General features: G+C 52.3%; 10 protein-coding genes across 10 annotated transcripts; 6 read left to right on the top strand and 4 right to left on the bottom strand.

The window, feature by feature from the left end:
- Positions 1–4: 4 nt before the first annotated feature.
- On the top strand, positions 5–1,528 carry ASPSYDRAFT_152486 (mandelate racemase/muconate lactonizing enzyme family protein; the record flags this gene model as incomplete). The annotated part of the gene is made up of 4 exons (XM_040842199.1): positions 5–49; positions 108–212; positions 263–868; positions 929–1,528. The coding sequence occupies 4 exons, from the start codon at positions 5–7 to the stop codon at positions 1,526–1,528; spliced, it is 1,356 nt and encodes a 451-aa protein (XP_040702526.1).
- A 54-nt stretch (positions 1,529–1,582) lies between these two features.
- Positions 1,583–2,808, bottom strand: tim21. Its single transcript, XM_040846976.1, has 4 exons — positions 2,367–2,808; positions 2,116–2,300; positions 1,996–2,050; positions 1,583–1,946 (listed from the first exon to the last, which is right to left on the bottom strand). Exons 1-4 carry the CDS (start codon positions 2,613–2,615, stop codon positions 1,764–1,766), a joined length of 672 nt encoding a protein of 223 aa, XP_040702525.1. The 5' UTR covers positions 2,616–2,808; the 3' UTR covers positions 1,583–1,763.
- A 472-nt stretch (positions 2,809–3,280) lies between these two features.
- On the top strand, positions 3,281–5,020 carry ASPSYDRAFT_151334 (ADP-ribosylation factor GTPase-activating protein; the record flags this gene model as incomplete). The annotated part of the gene is made up of 6 exons (XM_040842089.1): positions 3,281–3,346; positions 3,413–3,548; positions 3,611–3,794; positions 3,858–4,567; positions 4,618–4,935; positions 4,992–5,020. 6 exons carry the CDS (start codon positions 3,281–3,283, stop codon positions 5,018–5,020), a joined length of 1,443 nt encoding a protein of 480 aa, XP_040702524.1.
- On the bottom strand, positions 5,001–7,204 carry ASPSYDRAFT_965255 (folic acid synthesis protein). The gene is made up of 5 exons (XM_040853223.1): positions 7,191–7,204; positions 7,127–7,138; positions 6,700–7,031; positions 6,440–6,648; positions 5,001–6,386 (listed from the first exon to the last, which is right to left on the bottom strand). The coding sequence occupies exons 3-5, from the start codon at positions 6,892–6,894 to the stop codon at positions 5,399–5,401; spliced, it is 1,392 nt and encodes a 463-aa protein (XP_040702523.1). The 5' UTR covers positions 6,895–7,031; positions 7,127–7,138; positions 7,191–7,204; the 3' UTR covers positions 5,001–5,398.
- A 355-nt stretch (positions 7,205–7,559) lies between these two features.
- ASPSYDRAFT_45112 (nitronate monooxygenase) lies at positions 7,560–9,263 on the top strand. Its single transcript, XM_040846975.1, has 4 exons — positions 7,560–7,754; positions 7,834–8,095; positions 8,160–8,661; positions 8,714–9,263. Exons 1-4 carry the CDS (start codon positions 7,742–7,744, stop codon positions 9,002–9,004), a joined length of 1,068 nt encoding a protein of 355 aa, XP_040702522.1. The 5' UTR covers positions 7,560–7,741; the 3' UTR covers positions 9,005–9,263.
- Positions 9,264–10,619: 1,356 nt separating this feature from the next.
- Positions 10,620–13,014, top strand: ASPSYDRAFT_57951 (Zn(II)2Cys6 transcription factor; the record flags this gene model as incomplete). Its single annotated transcript, XM_040849456.1, has 9 exons — positions 10,620–10,669; positions 10,726–10,848; positions 10,902–11,008; positions 11,055–11,174; positions 11,232–11,773; positions 11,819–12,092; positions 12,139–12,317; positions 12,364–12,547; positions 12,596–13,014. 9 exons carry the CDS (start codon positions 10,620–10,622, stop codon positions 13,012–13,014), a joined length of 1,998 nt encoding a protein of 665 aa, XP_040702521.1.
- Positions 13,015–13,108: 94 nt separating this feature from the next.
- ASPSYDRAFT_89450 (dihydrodipicolinate synthase family protein) lies at positions 13,109–14,077 on the bottom strand (the record flags this gene model as incomplete). The annotated part of the gene is made up of 1 exon (XM_040852169.1): positions 13,109–14,077. The coding sequence occupies one exon, from the start codon at positions 14,075–14,077 to the stop codon at positions 13,109–13,111; it is 969 nt and encodes a 322-aa protein (XP_040702520.1).
- Positions 14,078–14,244: 167 nt separating this feature from the next.
- On the top strand, positions 14,245–15,875 carry ASPSYDRAFT_965175 (NAD(P)-dependent oxidoreductase). The gene is made up of 5 exons (XM_040853222.1): positions 14,245–14,449; positions 14,505–14,693; positions 14,765–15,096; positions 15,167–15,304; positions 15,395–15,875. Exons 1-5 carry the CDS (start codon positions 14,411–14,413, stop codon positions 15,651–15,653), a joined length of 957 nt encoding a protein of 318 aa, XP_040702519.1. The 5' UTR covers positions 14,245–14,410; the 3' UTR covers positions 15,654–15,875.
- A 296-nt stretch (positions 15,876–16,171) lies between these two features.
- On the top strand, positions 16,172–17,839 carry ASPSYDRAFT_89448 (uncharacterized protein; the record flags this gene model as incomplete). Its single annotated transcript, XM_040852168.1, has 5 exons — positions 16,172–16,324; positions 16,379–16,640; positions 16,690–16,881; positions 16,934–17,328; positions 17,417–17,839. 5 exons carry the CDS (start codon positions 16,172–16,174, stop codon positions 17,837–17,839), a joined length of 1,425 nt encoding a protein of 474 aa, XP_040702518.1.
- A 42-nt stretch (positions 17,840–17,881) lies between these two features.
- ASPSYDRAFT_1176753 (uncharacterized protein) lies at positions 17,882–19,371 on the bottom strand (the record flags this gene model as incomplete). Its single annotated transcript, XM_040840314.1, has 5 exons — positions 17,882–18,159; positions 18,227–18,945; positions 19,009–19,044; positions 19,102–19,211; positions 19,266–19,371. The coding sequence occupies 5 exons, from the start codon at positions 19,369–19,371 to the stop codon at positions 18,132–18,134; spliced, it is 999 nt and encodes a 332-aa protein (XP_040702517.1). The 3' UTR covers positions 17,882–18,131.
- Positions 19,372–19,480: the final 109 nt, after the last annotated feature.

Genomic DNA, 19,480 nt, shown 5'->3' with positions numbered 1-19,480 from the left:
CACAATGGTGAAGATCACGGGCTTCATCACGCGAGACGTGAGGTTTCCGGTAAGCCGTTCATACTAAGTTCTCTCAATGGAGCAACTGCTGAAGCAGAAGTGTCTAGACCTCCCTCGACAAGACCGGCTCCGATGCCATGAACGCCGCAGGAGACTACTCCTCGGCATACTGTATCCTGTACACTGACTCCCCCTACTCCGGACACGGCATGGTAGGATTACGGCGCACCTCAACTCAAGGAACCGCGCTGACATAGACTAGACATTCACGATCGGCCGCGGAAACGAAATCGTCTGCGCAGCCATCGAACTCCTTGCGCCTCTCGTCGTCGGCAAAGACCTTGACGAGTTCACATCCAACTGGGGCAAGACATGGCGGTATCTTGTCTCCGACAGCCAGCTGCGGTGGATCGGGCCTGAGAAGGGTGTTATCCATCTTGCTCTGGGTGCAGTCGTGAATGCGCTCTGGGATCTATGGGCCAAGGTCCTCAACAAGCCTGTTTGGAGGATTGTTGCTGATATGACGCCCGAGGAGTATGTCAGCTGCATTGACTTCCGGTATATCACTGATGCGATTACGCCGGAGGAAGCCATTGCGTTGCTCAAGGAGGTGGAGGGTGGTAAGGCAGAGCGGATTAAGGAGGCGGAACAGAGCAAAGCTGTGCCGGCTTATACTACTAGTGCTGGTTGGTTGGGGTATGGGGAGGAGAAGCTGAAGGCTCTCTTGAAGCAGAGTGTTGACGAGGGGTATAAGCACTTTAAGCTCAAGGTTGGAGGGAACCTTGAGGACGATCGGAGGCGGTTGGCGATTGCCCGCGATGCGATTGGATATGATAAGGGAAATATCCTCATGGTGGATGCTAACCAAGTATGTATTTTTCGAGGGTTCCTGGTTGCTTGGGAGCTTGGGAACTAACTAAAGGAATAGGTCTGGTCCGTCCCCGAGGCAATCGACTGGATGAAGAACCTAGCGGAGTTCAAGCCCTGGTTCATTGAAGAACCAACATCCCCGGATGACATCCTCGGCCACGCCGCAATCAAGAAGGCCTTAGAGAACACCCCCTACGGCCCAATCGGCGTGGCCACCGGCGAGATGTGCCAGAACCGCGTGATCTTCAAGCAGCTCCTGCAGGCGGGAGCCCTGACGGTCCTTCAAGCGGACGCATGCCGCGTTGGCGGTGTTAACGAGGTTCTGGCTATCTTGCTGCTTGCAAGGAAGTTCGGCGTGCCGATTGTTCCTCACTCTGGTGGCGTGGGTTTGCCCGAGTACACGCAGCACCTGAGCACGATCGACTACGTTGCTGTTACAGGGAAGAAGAGCGTACTTGAATATGTTGACCACCTGCATGAGCATTTCCTGCACCCGTCCAGTGTGAAGGATGGGTACTATGTTACCCCGCTGGAGCCTGGGTATAGCGTGGAGATGAAGCCGGGGAGTATGGATCGGTTTTCATTCCCTGGTGAGGAGGGGAAGAGTTGGTGGAAATCGGAAGAAGCCAAGGTTATCTTGGAGGGACCGAGGATATAAGTCTGGTATTGAACAGACGCTTCATGTGATATGAAATGAAAAGAAGTAAGAATATTCCCGTTGCAGGGTTTATGTATGGTACAAATATACATTGGTGTTTGCTATTTTGCAGTCTTGGACCGCGTAGATGCCACTTGAAGACGTACACGCCTTGACTAGATAGTACATCTGGAACACTGTCCCATTCGTATAATACAGTGAGCAGATCACCCCCAGGGCGAAGCTCGAAAGCACTTTACTTCCACCGGATGCCGAAAATCTTGACTTCTCCGCCGACTTTAGGGTCGTGACGCTCTTCAAGGACGACACGCGAATAGCCTTTCACTTCCAGGGCAAGAAGTCGATATTCCCATTCATTCGTATCCGACGGCTTCACCATGTGCACAAACACAACTCCCTCGTTTCGCGGTCCCGCAACCTGCCAAGTCAGTCGGTCTATCCTTTATCCATGAAGGATTGGAACATACGTGAAAGTTCATCTTTAGATGCTCGCGACCTTGTCGATCTTTTTCGACCTTCGTTCTGCATAACCCATTAGAACCGAAAATGTTCAGTCCAACTGATGAACGAAGGAGAGGTAGTCATACGCAATAGGCCTATTCCTCGCCCACCGACTCCAAGTATTCTCCCCATACGCCTTGATCTCCCGTCTATCACCCAGGATATTCGTACATCGCGCATCGTTCTTAATCCGCTCAACAGCCTTCTCAAACTGCCACGTCCGACTGTTCGGTGAGAACACCTCGGTGTATAGTAATGTGAAGACACCGCCCTGTTGTATTCGTATCAGCGCCAACTCAAGTCGTCAACGTACCGGAATTTTGCATAGTGTACTCACTGTAAGGACCGCACCGGCTAACACCACCACAAAGTTAAACGACTGTTGTGTCGCCCGCGCAACCTTCTCTTTCCCACTAAGCTCGCCCCATGTGTATCGGCCGTCATCCGATAATACGGTGACGTTTCGCCGCCGAGATGCGGAGCTGTGTGTGGCGTAGGTGTTCGTTGATGTGCGGGGAAGAAGGGGCTGGGACAAAAGGAGGCCCCGGCGGAGGGGAGGAGCGGGGCGGAGGTGTATGAGGCTCATATCGTTTCTTTTTTCGAGGTTGTTGCTGGATACTTAGACTGGTGGTTTGGGTTCGCTCGGGTAGGGCTGTTGCGGTCAGCCGTTGTTCGGAGGATGTAGACTTGATCGCACAGTATCAACGAGTATGAGCGCTGAGGGGTTAAAAGGGATATGGGTATTATGGCCTGGCCTGCCGCAATAGCGTTGATTTAATCTGTTGCTGGTTTCTTTTCTGTTTCTGGATCTGGATGTGGGGATGGGTGATATAGGTCACGTGCCTACCGCGGCTCAAAATGCCTGTATTTGCAATACGCAATTACGTATTTAATAGACCATTCTAGATAGCCTATTAAGAGTACACTATAGAGGATTTTTTGAAACTAAGTAGATTGATAGTAAGTTTAGAAGGCGTCTATTCTGTAAAATATTATTTCACCCCAATATTCAAGCAATATACCAAGCAGTCGTTGAAAGGGCTTTTGCTCTGTAGTGGACAACACTCCTGAGTGGCGGCGTATAATGTGTTGCAAATTACCACAGGGCGCCAGACCGTTTCCGACCACGTTCGCCCTCCCGACTTGATTGGGATTCCTCCAGGTTTCCTTTCCGGCTGTCTCTACGCACTCTTCTCGTTCACCTTCCCTTTGTTGCTCCTCTTCAAGTGTTGGTCTTGCCCTACCATCGCAATGAGTGCCACCAAGGCGGAGTCTCAAAAAATCTTTGAGAAACTCAAGTTAAAGCCCGCAAACAAGGTGCGCCGAGACCCCTCTATTTACCGCAACCTCCTAGACTGACCTTGTGCATCATGGAATGCACAGATATGTTTCGACTGCGGCTCAAAGAATCCTACCTGGTCATCCGTGCCATTCGGAATCTACTTATGTCTTGATTGCTCAGCGAACCACCGGAACCTTGGTGTTCACATCTCGTTCGTTCGTTCCACAAACCTCGATCGTACGCACTACCCTTTATGTCGAAATTATATTTGCCCTCAACGCTAACCCGTGCGGTGGTAGAATGGCAATGGGAACAGCTTCGAGTTATGAAAGTTGGTGGAAATGAGTCCGCTACGAAATACTTCCAGTCGAACGGAGGGTCCGCCGCCCTCGCTAGCAAGGACGTGAAGGTCAAATACACCTCCAATGCCGCTGTTAAGTACAAGGAAGAATTGAAGAGACGGGCTGCTTTGGACGCTCAAGAGTTAGTGAATCCACTCCGCCGTCCATATGCTCGAAGCGGATACTTACCATTATTGTCTCATAGTTACCCCGAGGAGGTTGTGATTACAGACGTCCCGGTTGGTGTAGCGTCGAATGGCTCCAGCACACCCGCGGGCGATGCAGACGACGATTTCTTTTCTTCCTGGGACAAGCCGGCCATCAAGCGACCCAGCAACCCCCCTTCTCGTACCGGTACCCCCCCTGTCGTGAGCCGCACTGCCTCTCCGTTCCTCAACGCTGGCGCCAATGGCTCGCGCTCGAAGTCACCGCTTTCGGGATCTGATAAGGAATCATCTGCCTCACCGGCACCGACTGCGATCAGGGCGAGTGCCTCTGTTCGAAAGACTACCGGTGGCGCTACTGCGAAGAAGGGCAGTGTCCTTGGAGCCAAGAAGGCGCCCAAGCTCGGTGCAAAGAAGGTCGGCGGCGCGGAACTGATCGACTTCGACGAAGCGGAGAGAAAGGCCAAGGAGGAAGCGGAACGTATTGAGAAGCTGGGCTACGATGCGGAAGCAGAAGAAGCTGAGGCTAAGGCCAAGGCACCAGCCACGGGACCTACCGCTATTGTTTCACCAACTCCGATCAGCCCTGCCCCGAGATCCTCCCATGATCGGAATTCTAGCGACGTGGAACGTCTTGGGATGGGCATGGGACGACTTGGCTTCGGCCAAACCGTTAGTGCGAAGCCCACTGCTCCTGCGCCGAAGAAGCTCGGCTTTGGTGCCGTTGGTTCTCCGCGATCCGCTGAAGATGGTACGTCCAACACACTTTGCATACCCCGTGCATAGCTAATAATTTTGTAGAGGAAGAAATTCGACAGACCAAGACCAAGTTTGGTGCTCAGAAGGGTATTTCATCAGACGAGTTCTTCGGACGTGATAGATTCGACCCGAACGCACAGTCAGAAGCGAAGGAACGCCTTCGTCAATTCGACGGTGCTCAGGCTATTTCTAGCAACTCGTACTTCGGCCGACCCGAAGATGACTTTCCCCCTGTCGACGACGGCTACGGCGACCTTGAGACTGCTGCAAAGGACTTTGTCCGTAGATTCGGCATCACTGCTGGTGATGACCTCGAGAACTTGACGCAACTCATGGGAGATGGTGCTACTAAGCTGCAAGGTGAGTCCTCACGTCCCTATTTTACCTCCACTGGCTCCTGTTGACGTAATATGCAGGTGCCATACGCAGCTACCTCAATAGCTAAATGAGTTCTTGAGTTTCTATTCTATGATGATATCCGCAGCTTGACGAACGCGTTAGCCAGCCTGTGTTTTCTCGATGGCGTTATATTTCCCTTCTTCACTTGATAGCTCCTCCTAGTCAGTTCATTTGGCGTGCAGAAAGCGGCGGTCCGACTTCCCTCTGACGCTGGAGCAGTCTTGAGGTCTCTTCATCGATTGTTGCTTCTACTCGCAAACTAGTACGAAATATTTGAGTTTCATTCATCGATTGGCCTCTGATATTATATTTCGAGTTCCTGTACATTTGTTGAAGATAACAAGCTTTAGTTATTAGTTCTTTATACAAAAATGCTAGAATTTATATTTTATACAACCGCCGTCTTACCACCTGACCGTCTCGCCTATGAAACACCTCTATATATCGCATCCGCAACCCTAGCAACCTGCCACATCTCCTTAACATCATGCACGCGCACAATATCCGCACCGCCCGCAACACTTGCCGTGACCGTCGCCGCAGTGCCCCAACCCCGCTCACTCGCCTTTTCCACCCCGGTCAACTTCCCAATGAATCTCTTCCTCGAAGGCCCCATCAACCAGGGAAAATACTCTAGGCCCTCGACACCAGTCCGGAACGTCTCCAAGTCCCGAAGAATGGCCAGATCCTCAGGCTGATTCTTCGCAAAGCCCAAACCAGGGTCTAGGATGATCCGCCACCGTCGGATCCCCGCAGCCTCGGCGGCCGCAATCCGCGCAATGAGTTCCGCAGACACATCGGGGACCACGCCATTAGGGTAGGATGTTAAGCTCGTCATCGTAGACGGCGAGCCGCGCATATGCATGAGGATGATGGCCTTGCCGGCCCGTCCGACGACGGGGAGCATTTCCGGATCGAGCGTGCCGGCGGAGACGTCGTTGATGATGTCTGCGCCGGCGGCGAGGGCTTCCTCGGCCACGCGTGCGCGGTAGGTGTCGACGCTGATGGCGACGTTGGCGGCTTCCGGGATGGAGGTGCGGATGTGTTTGATGGCGGGGATGATGCGGCGGAGTTCTTCATCGACGCCGACGGGTGTGGAGCCTGGGCGGGTGCTTTCGCCGCCGATGTCAATGATTGTTGCGCCGGAGGCGATGAAGTTGCGGACCGTGGCCGTTAGGGTTTCTGGGTTGGTTGGCGGGTGTTTGCCGCCGTCTGAGAAGGAGTCTGGGGTGAGGTTGAGGATGGCCATTATCTGCGTGCGATGGTTGGGGTCGTTTGCATGGAGGGGAGGGAATTGGGGGGAGATGTAGGTTGTTGTGATGGGGGGTGGGTTTGGTGGAGGAAGGCTCTTGAGGTGAGAGAGATAGCTTGTTTTGTGGCCTGGGAAGGGAGGGATCTCGTGAGGAATGAGTCTGTGATATGAGCATTAGTTTGCTTGTCGATGGAGGTTGATCTGAGAACTCACTGGCTCAGAGGCCGGAGAACAAAGTCTCGCTCCAACATCAGCTTGTGAGGGATATTGAGACGTTCGTGCTCGACGAGATGTTGGTCGTAGAGGAGGATGTCTAGATCAATGGACCGAGGACCTTTGTCGACCATCTTTTTCCTGCCTAGACCAGTTTCAATTGACTGCAGAGTATCGAGCAGCTCCAGGGGCTCCAATGTTGTTTCTACCTGTAACGAGGTTAGCACACGCCCTATACGATCCGCAGGATATGGACGCACCTCGCAAACGCCGTTCATGAAAGGTTCCTGGTCGAGATAGTACATTGGGGCCGTGTCGAACAGCGAGCTAGTTCTCCGGACTTTGATATTGGCTCTGTCCATTTCCAGACATGCTTTCTCGATCATTTCGACGCGTTCACCGACGTTGCTGCCCAGAGCAATGAATGCTGTATGCGACGGTTTGATGGCGTCCATTGTGGTCTTGAACGCCTTCGGTCGACCATTGGAGAAATGCCGGATAGTTGAGGAGAGGTTAGATATCCCATTGCTACAAACAGCTGTATCGGCTTTGGAAAACGAGCGCCGACAGTCTGTACTACGGCATGAAAGTTCTAGATGGTTGTTAGCTTATGCCTCGAGACTGGTGCTACATCAAACTAAGCGGAGGCATTGAACGGTCATGGAGCGACCAGATAGCATTTCATACCAGATTTAGATTCTCTATTAGGGTTAGAAGTATATCATGCATACAATGGCTGTTTGAAATTCACCTCTTATGCCAGATCCCGTACGGCCTTCGATTTGACAGTCGAGAGCCACATGCTCTTGTAGGGCGCTGTGAGCAGAAGCGAAGTGCGTGATTCCGAGGACTAGCGTATAGTCGCCATCTCCCCGCCGGTGCAGCACTCATTCTTTCAAAGCTTGTTGTCTTTACCAGCAATTAGTGAATGAAACCGACTTCTGCGGATACGTCATGTATCAAAAAGTCCGCGAGTCACGTGAAAATTGAGGACATTGACACCCCGGAAATCAGGCACCAAAGCGATCAGGCGACTGCCGGACCCCGCCTGCTGCTCGGCAGTCTGTCAGGTCCACGTGACCCGACTACCCCATATTCACCACGTTCAGTGAGACGCAACCGAGGCTCTTCCGTCAAGCTGCGACTCCGCCTCGGTTGGCCGAGTGCCCCTGCTCTATAATTGTTCTCCAGATCTCTTCCACCTGTCACTTTGACACTTTTGACACTCCCTCTTATCTTCATACCATTCACGGACTCTTCCTCCCTACATTAAATAAATTTTATACCCACATCTCCCTCATCATGGCCTCTCCTCGTAGGTTTCCCCGTCTCCCATGCACCATGTGACCCGTCGATTTGACGCACTGGAACTCCATGCTGACGCTCTCTTGTAGAGAAAATCCAGACTACCCTCACTGATCTGCTCAAGATCAACCACCCCGTCCTGCTGGCAGGCATGAACGTGGCTGCCGGGCCCAAGTTGGCCGCGGCCGTCACCAACGCCGGTGGTCTCGGTGTCATCGGAGGTGTCGGATACACTCCTGAGATGCTCCGTGACCAGGTTGCCGAGCTCAAGAGCTATCTGAAGGACAAGAACGCCCCCTTCGGTGTCGACCTTCTCCTTCCTCAAGTCGGTGGAAGCGCGCGCAAGACAAAGTAAGCCTCTTGTGCCTCCAGCGGTGTCGCCCGATATATGTTGCTAACGAAACACCGTGATTAGCTACGATTACACAAAGGGAAAGCTCAACGAACTCGTCGATATCATCATCGAGAGCGGCGCCAGCCTCTTCGTCTCCGCTGTCGGTGTTCCTCCCAAGGCCGTTGTCGACAGGCTTCACCAGCACGGAATCCTATACATGAACATGATTGGTCACCCCAAGCACGCGCAAAAGGCCATTGATATCGGTGCCGATATCATTTGCGCCCAGGGTGGTGAGGGTGGTGGTCACACTGGTGACGTTCCCACGACAGTCCTCATTCCCACCGTTGCCAAGATCTGTGAAGGCAAGATCAGCCCCTTCACTAAGAAGCCCGTCCAGGTTGTTGCTGCTGGTGGTCTGTTCAACGGTAACTCTCTTGCTGCTGCTCTTATGCTTGGTGCTTCTGGTGTCTGGGTTGGAACCCGTTTCATTCTTGCCGAGGAGGCCGGTGCCCCTAAGGCTCACCAGGAGGCTGTCCGCACTTCTGGCTTTGAGGACAACATTCGCACCATCATTTTCACTGTACGCCCCCACTCCGTTTCATTGTGAAGTCGGATGAAGCTAACTTTCCTAGGGTCGTCCCTTGCGTGTGCGTAAGAACGAGTACATCCTCAACTGGGAGAACAACCGCGCCGAGGAGATCAAGGAGCTTACTTCCAAGGGTATCATCCCTGTTGAACACGACATGGAGAACATCCCCGATGACGTTGATGACGAGTACCTTGAGAATGCCCGCCCATATCTGATGGGCAAGGTCGCTGCTGTGGTCAACGAGAAGAAGAGCGCCAAGGCAATCGTTGATGAGCTCGTTGACGATGCAGCCGTTCTTCTGTCCAAGGGCAACAAGATGCTTGCTAAGCTGTAAATACCTTAACATTTCTTTGATATATCCTCTTGGGCGGTGATCTCGTTCCCGCTATGCATGTACAGCTGGTGTTATGACTAGTTATAGCATTATGACCATATTTAACGTTTCATTTGTTCATTTCTATATTACTTTTTTGTAAGCCATCAAACCGGCAAGACACCAAATGCAAAAGCTCCATGCCTCTAGGCAGCGTAGGCCTTGAACATATGCGACAGCTGAGATCTCACAAATCTGGAGATACTCTTGTCCTCAACTGCGCGAAGGTCATCTAGCCGGACATCAACTAAGCCGGCCTCTTTGAGAGACCGAGAAAATCTCGTTGGCCAATGCCGCACTGCGGTATAGTCGTTGCTGCTGTATTCTACAGCAGCATCCGCGCACTCGAGGACAGCGGCTTTCTTGGCTTCGGGAACTGAAGCGATCCTAGAGATATTTAGTAGCTTGATCAGGACGTGGGAATTGGAATGAAGTGTCGCCTTGTCAACGTATTTTTTGCATTCGTGCTCGCTGATCTCACTTTCGAAGACATAGTAGTAGGTGGTGTCTTCGGCACCTGGGGGGCCAAGTACTAGAATCCATACTCGGTGGTGTCGTCCGAGCTTGACGCCGGTGATTTGAACGTCGGGCATGCTGTTGATATGTTTGAATAGTGATAGTCTTGTAAGATAAAATTATGGGCGGTTGGGACAAAGTACTACTTGATAAGTGTTATTTGTGGTTTATATACCTGTTGTAACCTTTGTGCAGATTTCCATTGAGGGCCATTTCTTTATATAATGACTCGTTACTTTGAGCTTGATTCGGATGAGATTTACAGTATACAACTAAGAAGAACTTGAAAGAAGAGTGCTTGTTTTCGAACGAAGTTGCTACACCGTTGAAACCATTACACTGACTTGTGCATACATAGTTGGTGCCTGAGGTGTGAGTATAACGCTAACCCCAATCGGATACAGGCTGGTCAATCGCACACCTTGACAGGGTACCTGCTGTAAAAAGTTCATTCCGTCAAGACATCGGAGCAGAACACTGAAATGTAAGATTTATATGGAATGTGTTTGCGGTATGACTGATATCAGTTCTAATAGCATCGTTTCCGACGATATCGGTGCTCTTTCCCCACCTTTCGCCAGCGGATGCAGTCGACTGGGACAATTGCGAGGAGATATAGAATTGTCCGAGGAGACTGTGGAGGCGAGCGCCAGCTGGAAATGGGGAACTGAACACACCGGACTGAAGTCTGGGGAAGCGGATCGTCGTCTTGACGGCACATCGGGAGGGCATCCGGTGTTCTATATCAGAGACCGGGAAGGCCCCCGATGGTTGAAATCCACGACCGCCAATCACAGACGCATCGAAGACGTGGGCTGCAGAAGCTTAGTCCCCAGCAGATACCTATTCAAGGCAAACTTTCCCTGGCCTTGGTAAGATAGCCAGGAATAGCAGGGCTCGTGGACGTTCAAGGCAGCCTCTAGTCTGCACAACGTTTGATCTCGCTTCCCCGCATTTCGGAGCGAGTCCGCTTTGCCACACAATGTTGAATGTCGATGCTACTGCTGCGTCTCCTACTGCTTGCATGATTTACCATCAAACCACGCAAATCACTATCACTATGGACACGTCTCACAAAGAGAACGGAATCAGAAAGCGCTCAACGAATGCGTATGTCCGCTCTATTGCCGTTTGCTAAGCTGTTCGCTGACCGACTTGTTCCGCAGATGTCAACGGTGCCGCAAGCAGAAGATAAGGTGCTCAGGGCTACAACCCTGCAACACATGTCACAAACGCAAGCTGACGTGTGTTTTCGACGATCGGGATCAGAAAGTGCTTGTTACTCGGGGGTATGTAATATCTTGCTATCCTGTTGCCCGTGCGTTGCCCTAACTCTCGCTAGATTCATCGACGATCTCCAAAGAAGAATTGCACGGTTAGAGAAAGATGAAGATGAGTTATCCAGTCCACGGAGTTTCGTGGATCAAGATAGGGCTAGGCCTGAAGATGGTAGGACGTTTTCACACTTTCTTGGCGCAGGTCTGACCTCTCGCAGTCCATGACGATGACCCGGTTGGCGACGTTCGATTTACCCAAAACATGGAAGGGGCAGAGCTAACGAATCCGTTGTCGACTGGGCCATCGGCATTCTCAACTGCCTCGACGGGCCAAACATGTAAGTTGTCTTCACAGACAGCTGCATTTGATTGAAACATGCTTACCGAGATGGTAGTTTACCTGGGGACCTCATCAAACTGGTCCTTTGCCCGAAAGATCTTAAGCATGACCCATGAACACGTATATCATGCTCCTCTTCAAACAGATAGCTTGATATTCGACGGCACCACATATGATCTAGGATGGGATGGCACGAGGACAACAGTTTATCAAGAAGCCCCTATAGTCCCCACGCTCGATTACTCGATCTACCTTATCAACGCCGTCAAGTTCCACGCCGGACAATTATACCACCTTTTCGACGAGGGAACATTTATGGGTGGTTTGTATTCATTTTACGAAGACCCTCAACAACAGATGTCCTTAGATACGCTATGGTATATACACTACCTCGTCATCATCGCCCTTGGAAAGGCACTTATTGTTCAGCGAAATCGGGATACTCGCCCGCCGGGCTGCGAGTTCTTTACAAGAGCTCTCCAGCTACTACCCGACTCAACGCACCTCTCTAGAGACTCCACTATTGCATGCGAGGTTCTATGCTGTGTGGCGCTGTACCTTCAGTCATTGGATCATCGCAACTCGGCACACAATTTTGTACGTACTTATCCCCCAATGTTTATATGGTTACTAACAGTATAGATTGGCCAAGCTATGAGGATTGCCCTGGCCCAGGGGATGCACACCGATATGCCGGTGCACCAGTTGGGAGAAGGAACTGTGCAGAGATGCCGCAAAATATGGTGGACAATTTACGTCCTCGACCGGCAAATGACCTCTTTAATGGGGCTGCCCCAGTCAATCCAAGACAATCAGATTTACCACCAACTCCCCGCCTTTCCTGGGTCACCTCAGAAGGTTGTCGCTCTCAGCATGCAAATCCGCATGTGTCAGATTATCGCGGAGATCAATAGCAGTAAGTACCCCACCAAGCCTATGTTCACAGATATTAATCGAGTTAGCTGTATACGGAATGGACGGGCGACTGAACAGAAAATTTCTCGTGCGGACCAAGGCGGCACTGGCTAGCACGACAGACCTGGCTGCTGATCTCCAAAGGTCCTTTGACCTACAGCTGGACAAACCGACGATAAGCGGCGTGTCGAGGATGGCAGCACATTTGCATTTACTCTATCACCAGGTATGTATCGGATTCATTACAGAAGGGGTATGCTAATAAGTGGCAGTGCATTGTTTTGGCAACAAGACCGCTGTTATTATGCTTCTTAAAAATGCGGTTCCAGTCCGCCGATGCTTGTCTCGAGGCACTGAATTCGTCGGCGAATGTCCGTCGACTGGTTCAAGTATGCATTGACTCTGCGCAACATCAACTCAACATACTCAGTTGTCTGCACGAACAAAGCCTGCTCGGTGAGTACCTCTACCGACTTAGTAAGGATTACACTGACAAGTCTATAGATAGTTTCCTCCCATTCGACCTCGAGTCCACGATTGTCTCAAGCGTAGTCCTTTTACTGGCTCCGGCAATTGATTCTTCTCTTTTGGAGAGTCGGCGGCCTTGGCTACACAAAAGCTACATGATACTGGATGATATGATTTCCCGCGGGAATCTCATCGCGCAGTTACGAAAGTCCGAGCTTGAGCAGCTAAGCAATTTGCTGTACCAGCTGACCCCGGATCGAATACTCCCGGAAGATCAGAGAAAGTTACATCCAGTTGAACTATCATCGCCGTTGGCTCCGGCGTACCGGGTTCCGGATCTGCCGAGTCTCAATGACGGGCTTACAACAGCCGAGATTATGGCTGTAGCGGAATCAATCGACACAGGCGATGTAGACTGGGTTGCGCATGCAGTTACGGAAAACCAGATATGGTGACTATATTCGGAGGCGAAGGCTTCGCAAAGGTCACTTGATTTCTAATCTCTATAAACGACTTGATGATAATCAAATATGTCTACAGGCTTTATAGTCATAGGCTATCTTCAATAGCTATGATTTCAGCCATGACCTTCTGCACATTTGCCTTGGCAGCGTCGCCTGCCGGCTCGTATGGGGTTCTCGGCCTAAACTTGTCCTCTGCATCTGCGATTCCAGCCCTAGAAGCCGAAACAATCGCAGCAGCGTACTTGGTAGATGCAATCCCGCTCTTGCACGGAGACTCAGCCAACGCAGCCTTCCGGTGGAGTGCCAACGCCTCGTCCACCTTCCCTGCCTTGTATAGTCGATAGATCTGCATTATAGTCTTGGGGACGACATTTGCGAACGCAGCAATACACCCAGCGGAACCAGAAGCCAAGCCACCGATGATAAAGTCCGACTGTCCGCCGAACACAGCAAACTCCTCTGGGCTGAAAGTGGCTGTTAAGCGGGTGATTTTTGCGACTTGTGCACAGGTGAGCTTCACACCAACAACGTTGCTCTTGCCGGACGGAGACGACGCAGCGGACGCCCGTACAATATCAGTAATTGTTTCCGAGTCGATATCCACGCCGTTTGTCACGCCGGGGAAGTTGTACACGACCACTGGCAAGGGCGCCTTGTTTGCGATGTCTGCAAAGAAACGCTTGACTACTGCGGGTGTGGTCGCCTTCCCGAAGTAAGCGGGAGGAAGGACAAGGAGGTAGTTTGCTCCAGCTTCAGCAGCGTCATTAGCGAGCTCGAGGACTTGCTTTGTGGAGTGTGCGCCGACACCGGCCATGATGGGGTAGTTGGGGCCGACGGCCTCGCGAGCGGCGCGGATGGCAAGGGCGCGCTCATCGCGCGTGAGGAGGAATGCCTCTGCGTTTGTGCCGAGAATGACGAGACCTGTGAGGCAGCGGGACAAGTACGCGCAGTACTTTTTGTGGGCTTCGACGTCGATAGTGTCGGTCTTGTGGTCGAAGGCCGTGACGGCGGGGACCCAGACGCCAGCTGGGGGGACGTGAGGGAAGGAGGACATTTTGTAACTCTGCGGAAAAGGAAAGAAGAAGCTCTGAGGGGTAAGCAGGGTAATTTGAGATGGACGTAGCACAATTTCTACAATTTCTACTGGAATCCGGCACTATTATACAGAACGCCCCTCGGGTGGCGCGCCGATGCCCCGCGATAAAGTCGGAGGACTGCGGGGTCTGCGCCTCCACTGCTATCCAGAAAATGTCGGACCGTGCTTCCGACAGAACCAGAGTACGGAGTACTATGAGCTCCTTGATTCCGTATTTCTTGCAATCGGCTACAAAATGCGACTCCGCGGCCGCTGTCTGTTTGTCTTGAGTCCCATCGCACACCGCGCACAATGCTTTTCAAACGGGTGAACACACCACGCGTCGGCTGGGTAGGTCGAGTCTTGCACAATAAATCAATTGCCTGCTAATGTGAATATGAATCAGTACGGCCTAGGATCCATGGGTCTTCCCATGGCCATGAATCTGCAGCGCTACCTGTTCAACACACAGGAGCCCAGCCTGACATACTACAACCGGACGATATCTGCCGGCGAGCCCTTGGACGAGCTAGGCGCAGTCGCTGCGACGAGCCTGCCGGAGCTTGTTAAAAAATGCGACATCATCTTTACCATGGTGAGTCTATCTTATAACCTAAGTTAACAGGTCATGATGACAAACAACGCTAACTACGCTTTGCTGGTCAGCTTGCAAACGACAAAGTCGTCACACAATCAGTCGATGCCATCACCAGATCAGACGCTCCACTTGATAAGAAGATATTCATCGATTGCTCAACGGTCCACCCAGATACGACTGATCGCGTATCTAAGACCCTATCTGCTCTCGGGGCTATCTTCTTATCGGCCCCAGTTTTCGGTGGACCCGCGGTAGCGGCATCGGGATCGCTTGTCTTTGCTATCGGGGGGCCGAGACCGCGTGTAGTTGATGTATGCCGGTATATCGAAGGAGTAATGGGGCGAAAGGTTATCGAATGTGGGGAGGAAGCGAAGAACGCGGCGCTGCTGAAGATCGGCGGGTGAGTACCGTACTGAGTGCAGGGGGCTTTTGAATTTGGGCTACGCTGACGACGAGAAACAAAACAACAGTAATATTGTCACACTAAACATGATGGAAGCAGTCGGGGAGGCACAGGTCTTTGCCGAGCAGACGGGACTTGGGACCGGTGCAATGGAAGAACTCATTACCGCGTCATTTGGGCAGGTTGCCGGGGGCTATTCGAACAGGTGAGACCATCATCATCACCCTGGCAAGGCTGCATGCCGGGGGTTTTCCCGCGGAGACGATTGAGAAGCTAAAAAGATGCATGCATACAGATTGACAAGCGGTATCTACGCACCCCCGTTGGATACGCGGCCGGGGTTCGGTGTGTCATTGGCTATCAAGGACGCTGAGCATGCATTATCTCTGGCAAAGGGGGTCAACGCTAGACTGCCCGGGGTGGAAATCGCGCATGGCAACATGCAATCCGCGCGAGATTACGCCGGGGAGTGCTTGGACAGCAGCTCGATGTACGGGATCCTGCGGATGGAGGCTGGGATGTCCTTTTGGAATGACGCCAGTCGTCAGGGGTAGAATCCTGCGGCGCGATGTATACGGCAGCAACAGATTAGAATGGGAAACCGGCACGAAGGTTCCACGACGAAATGTGAAGTCATTCCCCCGGGTATACTCTGGGGTACTGGGGGGCAGCATCTCAACAGGCTGGGGGGACAGCCGATCGCCCCCGCATCGCTAGGGCTCCCGGTTGTAAATAGCGCACGGCTGGCCTCCCGACTCGATAATGCATCAGCCATTGTTATGACCCCAGGCCTCTTTCCGTTTCAAGTGGCCCCAGAGCGGCCCCGGAGCGGCCCCAGAATGGGCTGACCGCTGCCGTGGCCGACTGATTGCTGGCTGATTGCTGGATGTCTGCGGAGCTAATGGACGAAGATAATCCGAGTTGGCTTTCGAGTTGGCTTTCGTGTGTCCTGCTTGACTCTTTTTCTCTCTCTGCTACTACGTAAGCCCTAATGTAGATGTCTGGTCTTGTCTTAAAAGAAACTTCTTCCCTTGGCTCAACCTCGCCCCTTTACCATCAATACGAAAACACCATGTCTGACCCATTTGACCCATCGAAGATGAAGACTGAGCACGACGAGATCGCCCCCGAGCCCTCAATGCTCGGGGAAGTCCAGAGCCATCCCGGCATGGCGCACGACGACGTCTTTGGTGAGATGTCGGAGGGCGGTCCCAACTACCGTGATGTATGTCCGGTCTATACAGGAGACTTATACAGGAGACTATACTAACATCACCAGGTCGGGTGGATAGGAACTGTCGCTCTCATGATGAAGACCCAGATCGGTCTGGGTGTCCTCTCAATCCCCTCTGCCTATGACACTCTAGGGCTCATCCCCGGTTTGATCTGTATGTTGGCCATCGCCGTCATCACGACCTGGTCCGACTACATGATCGGTGTCTTCAAGCTCAACCACCGCGAGGTCTACTCGATCGCTGACGCTGGAGGGCTCATGTTCGGCCGTGCTGGACGTACCTTCTTGGGCTCTACCTTTGTTCTCTGTATGCTCTCATCCATATGCAAAGCCACCCGGTACTAACCCCTGACAAGACTGGATCTTCGTTGCCGGCTCAGGAATGCTGAGTCTGTCCATCGGACTCAACGCCGTATCAACCCATGGAGCGTGTACCGCCGTCTTCGTCGCCGTCTCCGCCATCATCGGTCTCGTCTTTGGCAGCATCCGCACCCTAGGCAGACTGAGCTTCCTTGCCTGGATTGGCTTGATCTGTATCCTGATAGCCGGTAAGCCTGACGACCTCATCATACGCAGCAAACCCTCTAAACAACAGTTCAGTCTTCACCGTGACAATCGCCGTAGGCGTCCAAGAACGCCCCGCAGCCGCACCACAGACCGACGGCCCCTGGAAATCAGACTACAAACTCTTTGGCAATCCCTCGTTCACAGAGGCCATCACCGCCGTGTCGTCCCTCATCTTCGCCTACTGCGGCACCCCTGCCTTCTTCGCGATCGTTTCCGAGATGCGTGACCCGAGATACTACACCCGCTCGTTGCTCTTCTGCCAGGGCAGCGTGACTGGTATCTACATCGTGATCGGAACCGTGATCTACTACTACTGCGGATCATATGTCGCGTCGCCGGCGCTGGGGTCTGCGGGGGTGATGGTCAAGAAGGTTGCTTATGGCTTTTCGCTCCCTGGGTTGATGGTCACCACCATGCTTGTTATCCATGTATGTCTCCTTCCCTAAATACCTAATCAATCTCTCTTATATCCCGAGATGTGACAGCTAATGTGATTGTGATATAATGGAATAATAGCTCCCCGCAAAGATCATCTTCATCCGCATCCTCCGCGGATCCAAGCACCTCGCCTCAAACTCCCCCATCCACTGGCTCACCTGGCTCGGGTGCACACTCAGCATAACCGTAATCGCATACATCATCGCCAGCGCGATCCCCGTCTTCGACAGCCTGGTATCCCTGATCGGCGCGCTGCTGGGCACGCTCATGTCCTTCCAGCCGATGGGGTGCATGTGGCTGTACGATAACTGGAAGCGGGGTAAGATTGAGAAGAGTCCCCGTTGGATTGCGATGGTTTGTTGGAGTGTCTTTGTGGTGGCGATTGGGACGTTCTGTATGGTTGCGGGGACTTATGGGAGTGTGGTTGGGGTGGTGGATAGTTATAAGGCCAGTGGAGGGAGTTCGGCGTGGTCTTGTGCGGATAATTCGAATTCTGTTTAGGGCTCGCTACGAGTTTGGTTAAAGGGGTTGTTGGTGTTGGTGTTGTTGTTTGTGAGATGTGGATGTCTGTCTGCTGGATGGAAGGATCTCATCTCAGGTGGTTTGATACTGTCGATTGATTCGGGTATTCTGATTCTTGCATATATTCATCTACTTGTGAAAAAACAAAAAAAAAAATACAAAAACAAAAAAGTATATAGAGAAGATAACCGTCTCTATAGCCTCCTTACCAGTCAACAACTTAACTATTCCACGTTTATATCTATCTATCTATCTCTCTATATATATCGTTTTATATAATCTTCCTCACCTGCTCAACCCTATACCTAGTCAGCACATCCCCATCGACAAAGGATATAAAATAGAAAGAAAAAAAGGGAAACATACACAACAAAAGTCCCCCCAGAAACAGGCACAGCCCTAAAAAGCGTCGGCCCCAACCCCCTAAAGAACCCTCTGACCCCCTCCACTTTCCAAGTCCGCCTCACAACATCCCTCATATTCACATACCGCTTATCCGCCACCCCAAACCCGTCCGCCTGCGTCTTACTCTTGACGACATCAAACGGGTAATTGACAGACCACAGCACCAGGCCCGTGATGACGCCGCACGATGCGATTTGCCACGTGGGGAGGTCTTCCCTGCGTGTTGGCTTTGGCTGTGTATCTGTATCAGGGCTGAGTTTGGGAGTGGACGTGGAGGAAGAGGAGGAGGGGCTGGTCCGGGTCAGCCGGGAAAGAAGACCCTCGTAAACACAGAACCAGACGCCATAGCTCCCGAATTCGCGGAGCATGGTGGGTGTTTGGCCACGGTAGAGTCCCCGGAACCCGGCCTGGGAGTGGATAGGCCGGATGCAACCATAGACGCCGGAATATGGAACTGGACCTGACCCAGAACTTGGGGTAAGTGAGGAGGAGGGGGATTGGGTCTGCAGGCGGATTCGGATGTGCTCAGTGGGCCCTGATATGACGCTGTTGGCGAGACCGGAGAGGCCGCCGGCGAGGTAGGTTTGGGTGGATGTTAGGGTGGGGACTGAGGTGTTGTCAGTGTTGAGGGAGTGGATGGCTTGGGAGATTGTGTGGAAGGTTGAGTAGACGATGCTGATCTGTATGGGGAAGAATCTGTCAGCTAACAGGGAGAGCTTCCGGCCAGCAGAAAGGGGAAGTACACAGGCTCCGACTCCGAGCAGCGGCGGGAGGGTTCCCTGCGTACATGTCAGTAACAAGAAAGTATGTAGGAGGTCAACGAGACGCTGCGTTACCTTGTAGAAGGCCAGGGGGCCCTCGTGCTTCCAGATGTCCCGGGCCACTTGGATGGCGGTCTTGTTTGCCTGGACTTGCATGCGGACCTTGACGATGTCGAACGGTTGGCCTGGACGTATTAACAGGAATATACAGTATTAACAGCTGTATATCTGGTACGGACCAATAATGACCTGGGTGACACCCCCCGAGGTGCCAACCAGAAACTCCTTAACCACGCCTGGGGGGCTGCTTTCTGCCATCTTTGCCATCTTGAGAGATTCCGCCATTTTGATGTGAGATAAGTCGAGATAGCTTGCTAGTGTCTACTGTTTAATTGTTCAATATCACCTCGGACAACTATATCCAGACGGCCTCCTGTCCGTTGAAATCGGTATG

Source organism: Aspergillus sydowii, assembly GCF_001890705.1.
Source record: "Aspergillus sydowii CBS 593.65 unplaced genomic scaffold ASPSYscaffold_5, whole genome shotgun sequence".
In the NCBI taxonomy this organism is placed as follows: Eukaryota; Fungi; Ascomycota; class Eurotiomycetes; order Eurotiales; family Aspergillaceae; genus Aspergillus; species Aspergillus sydowii.
This window is presented reverse-complemented; position numbering and strand designations above follow the sequence as displayed.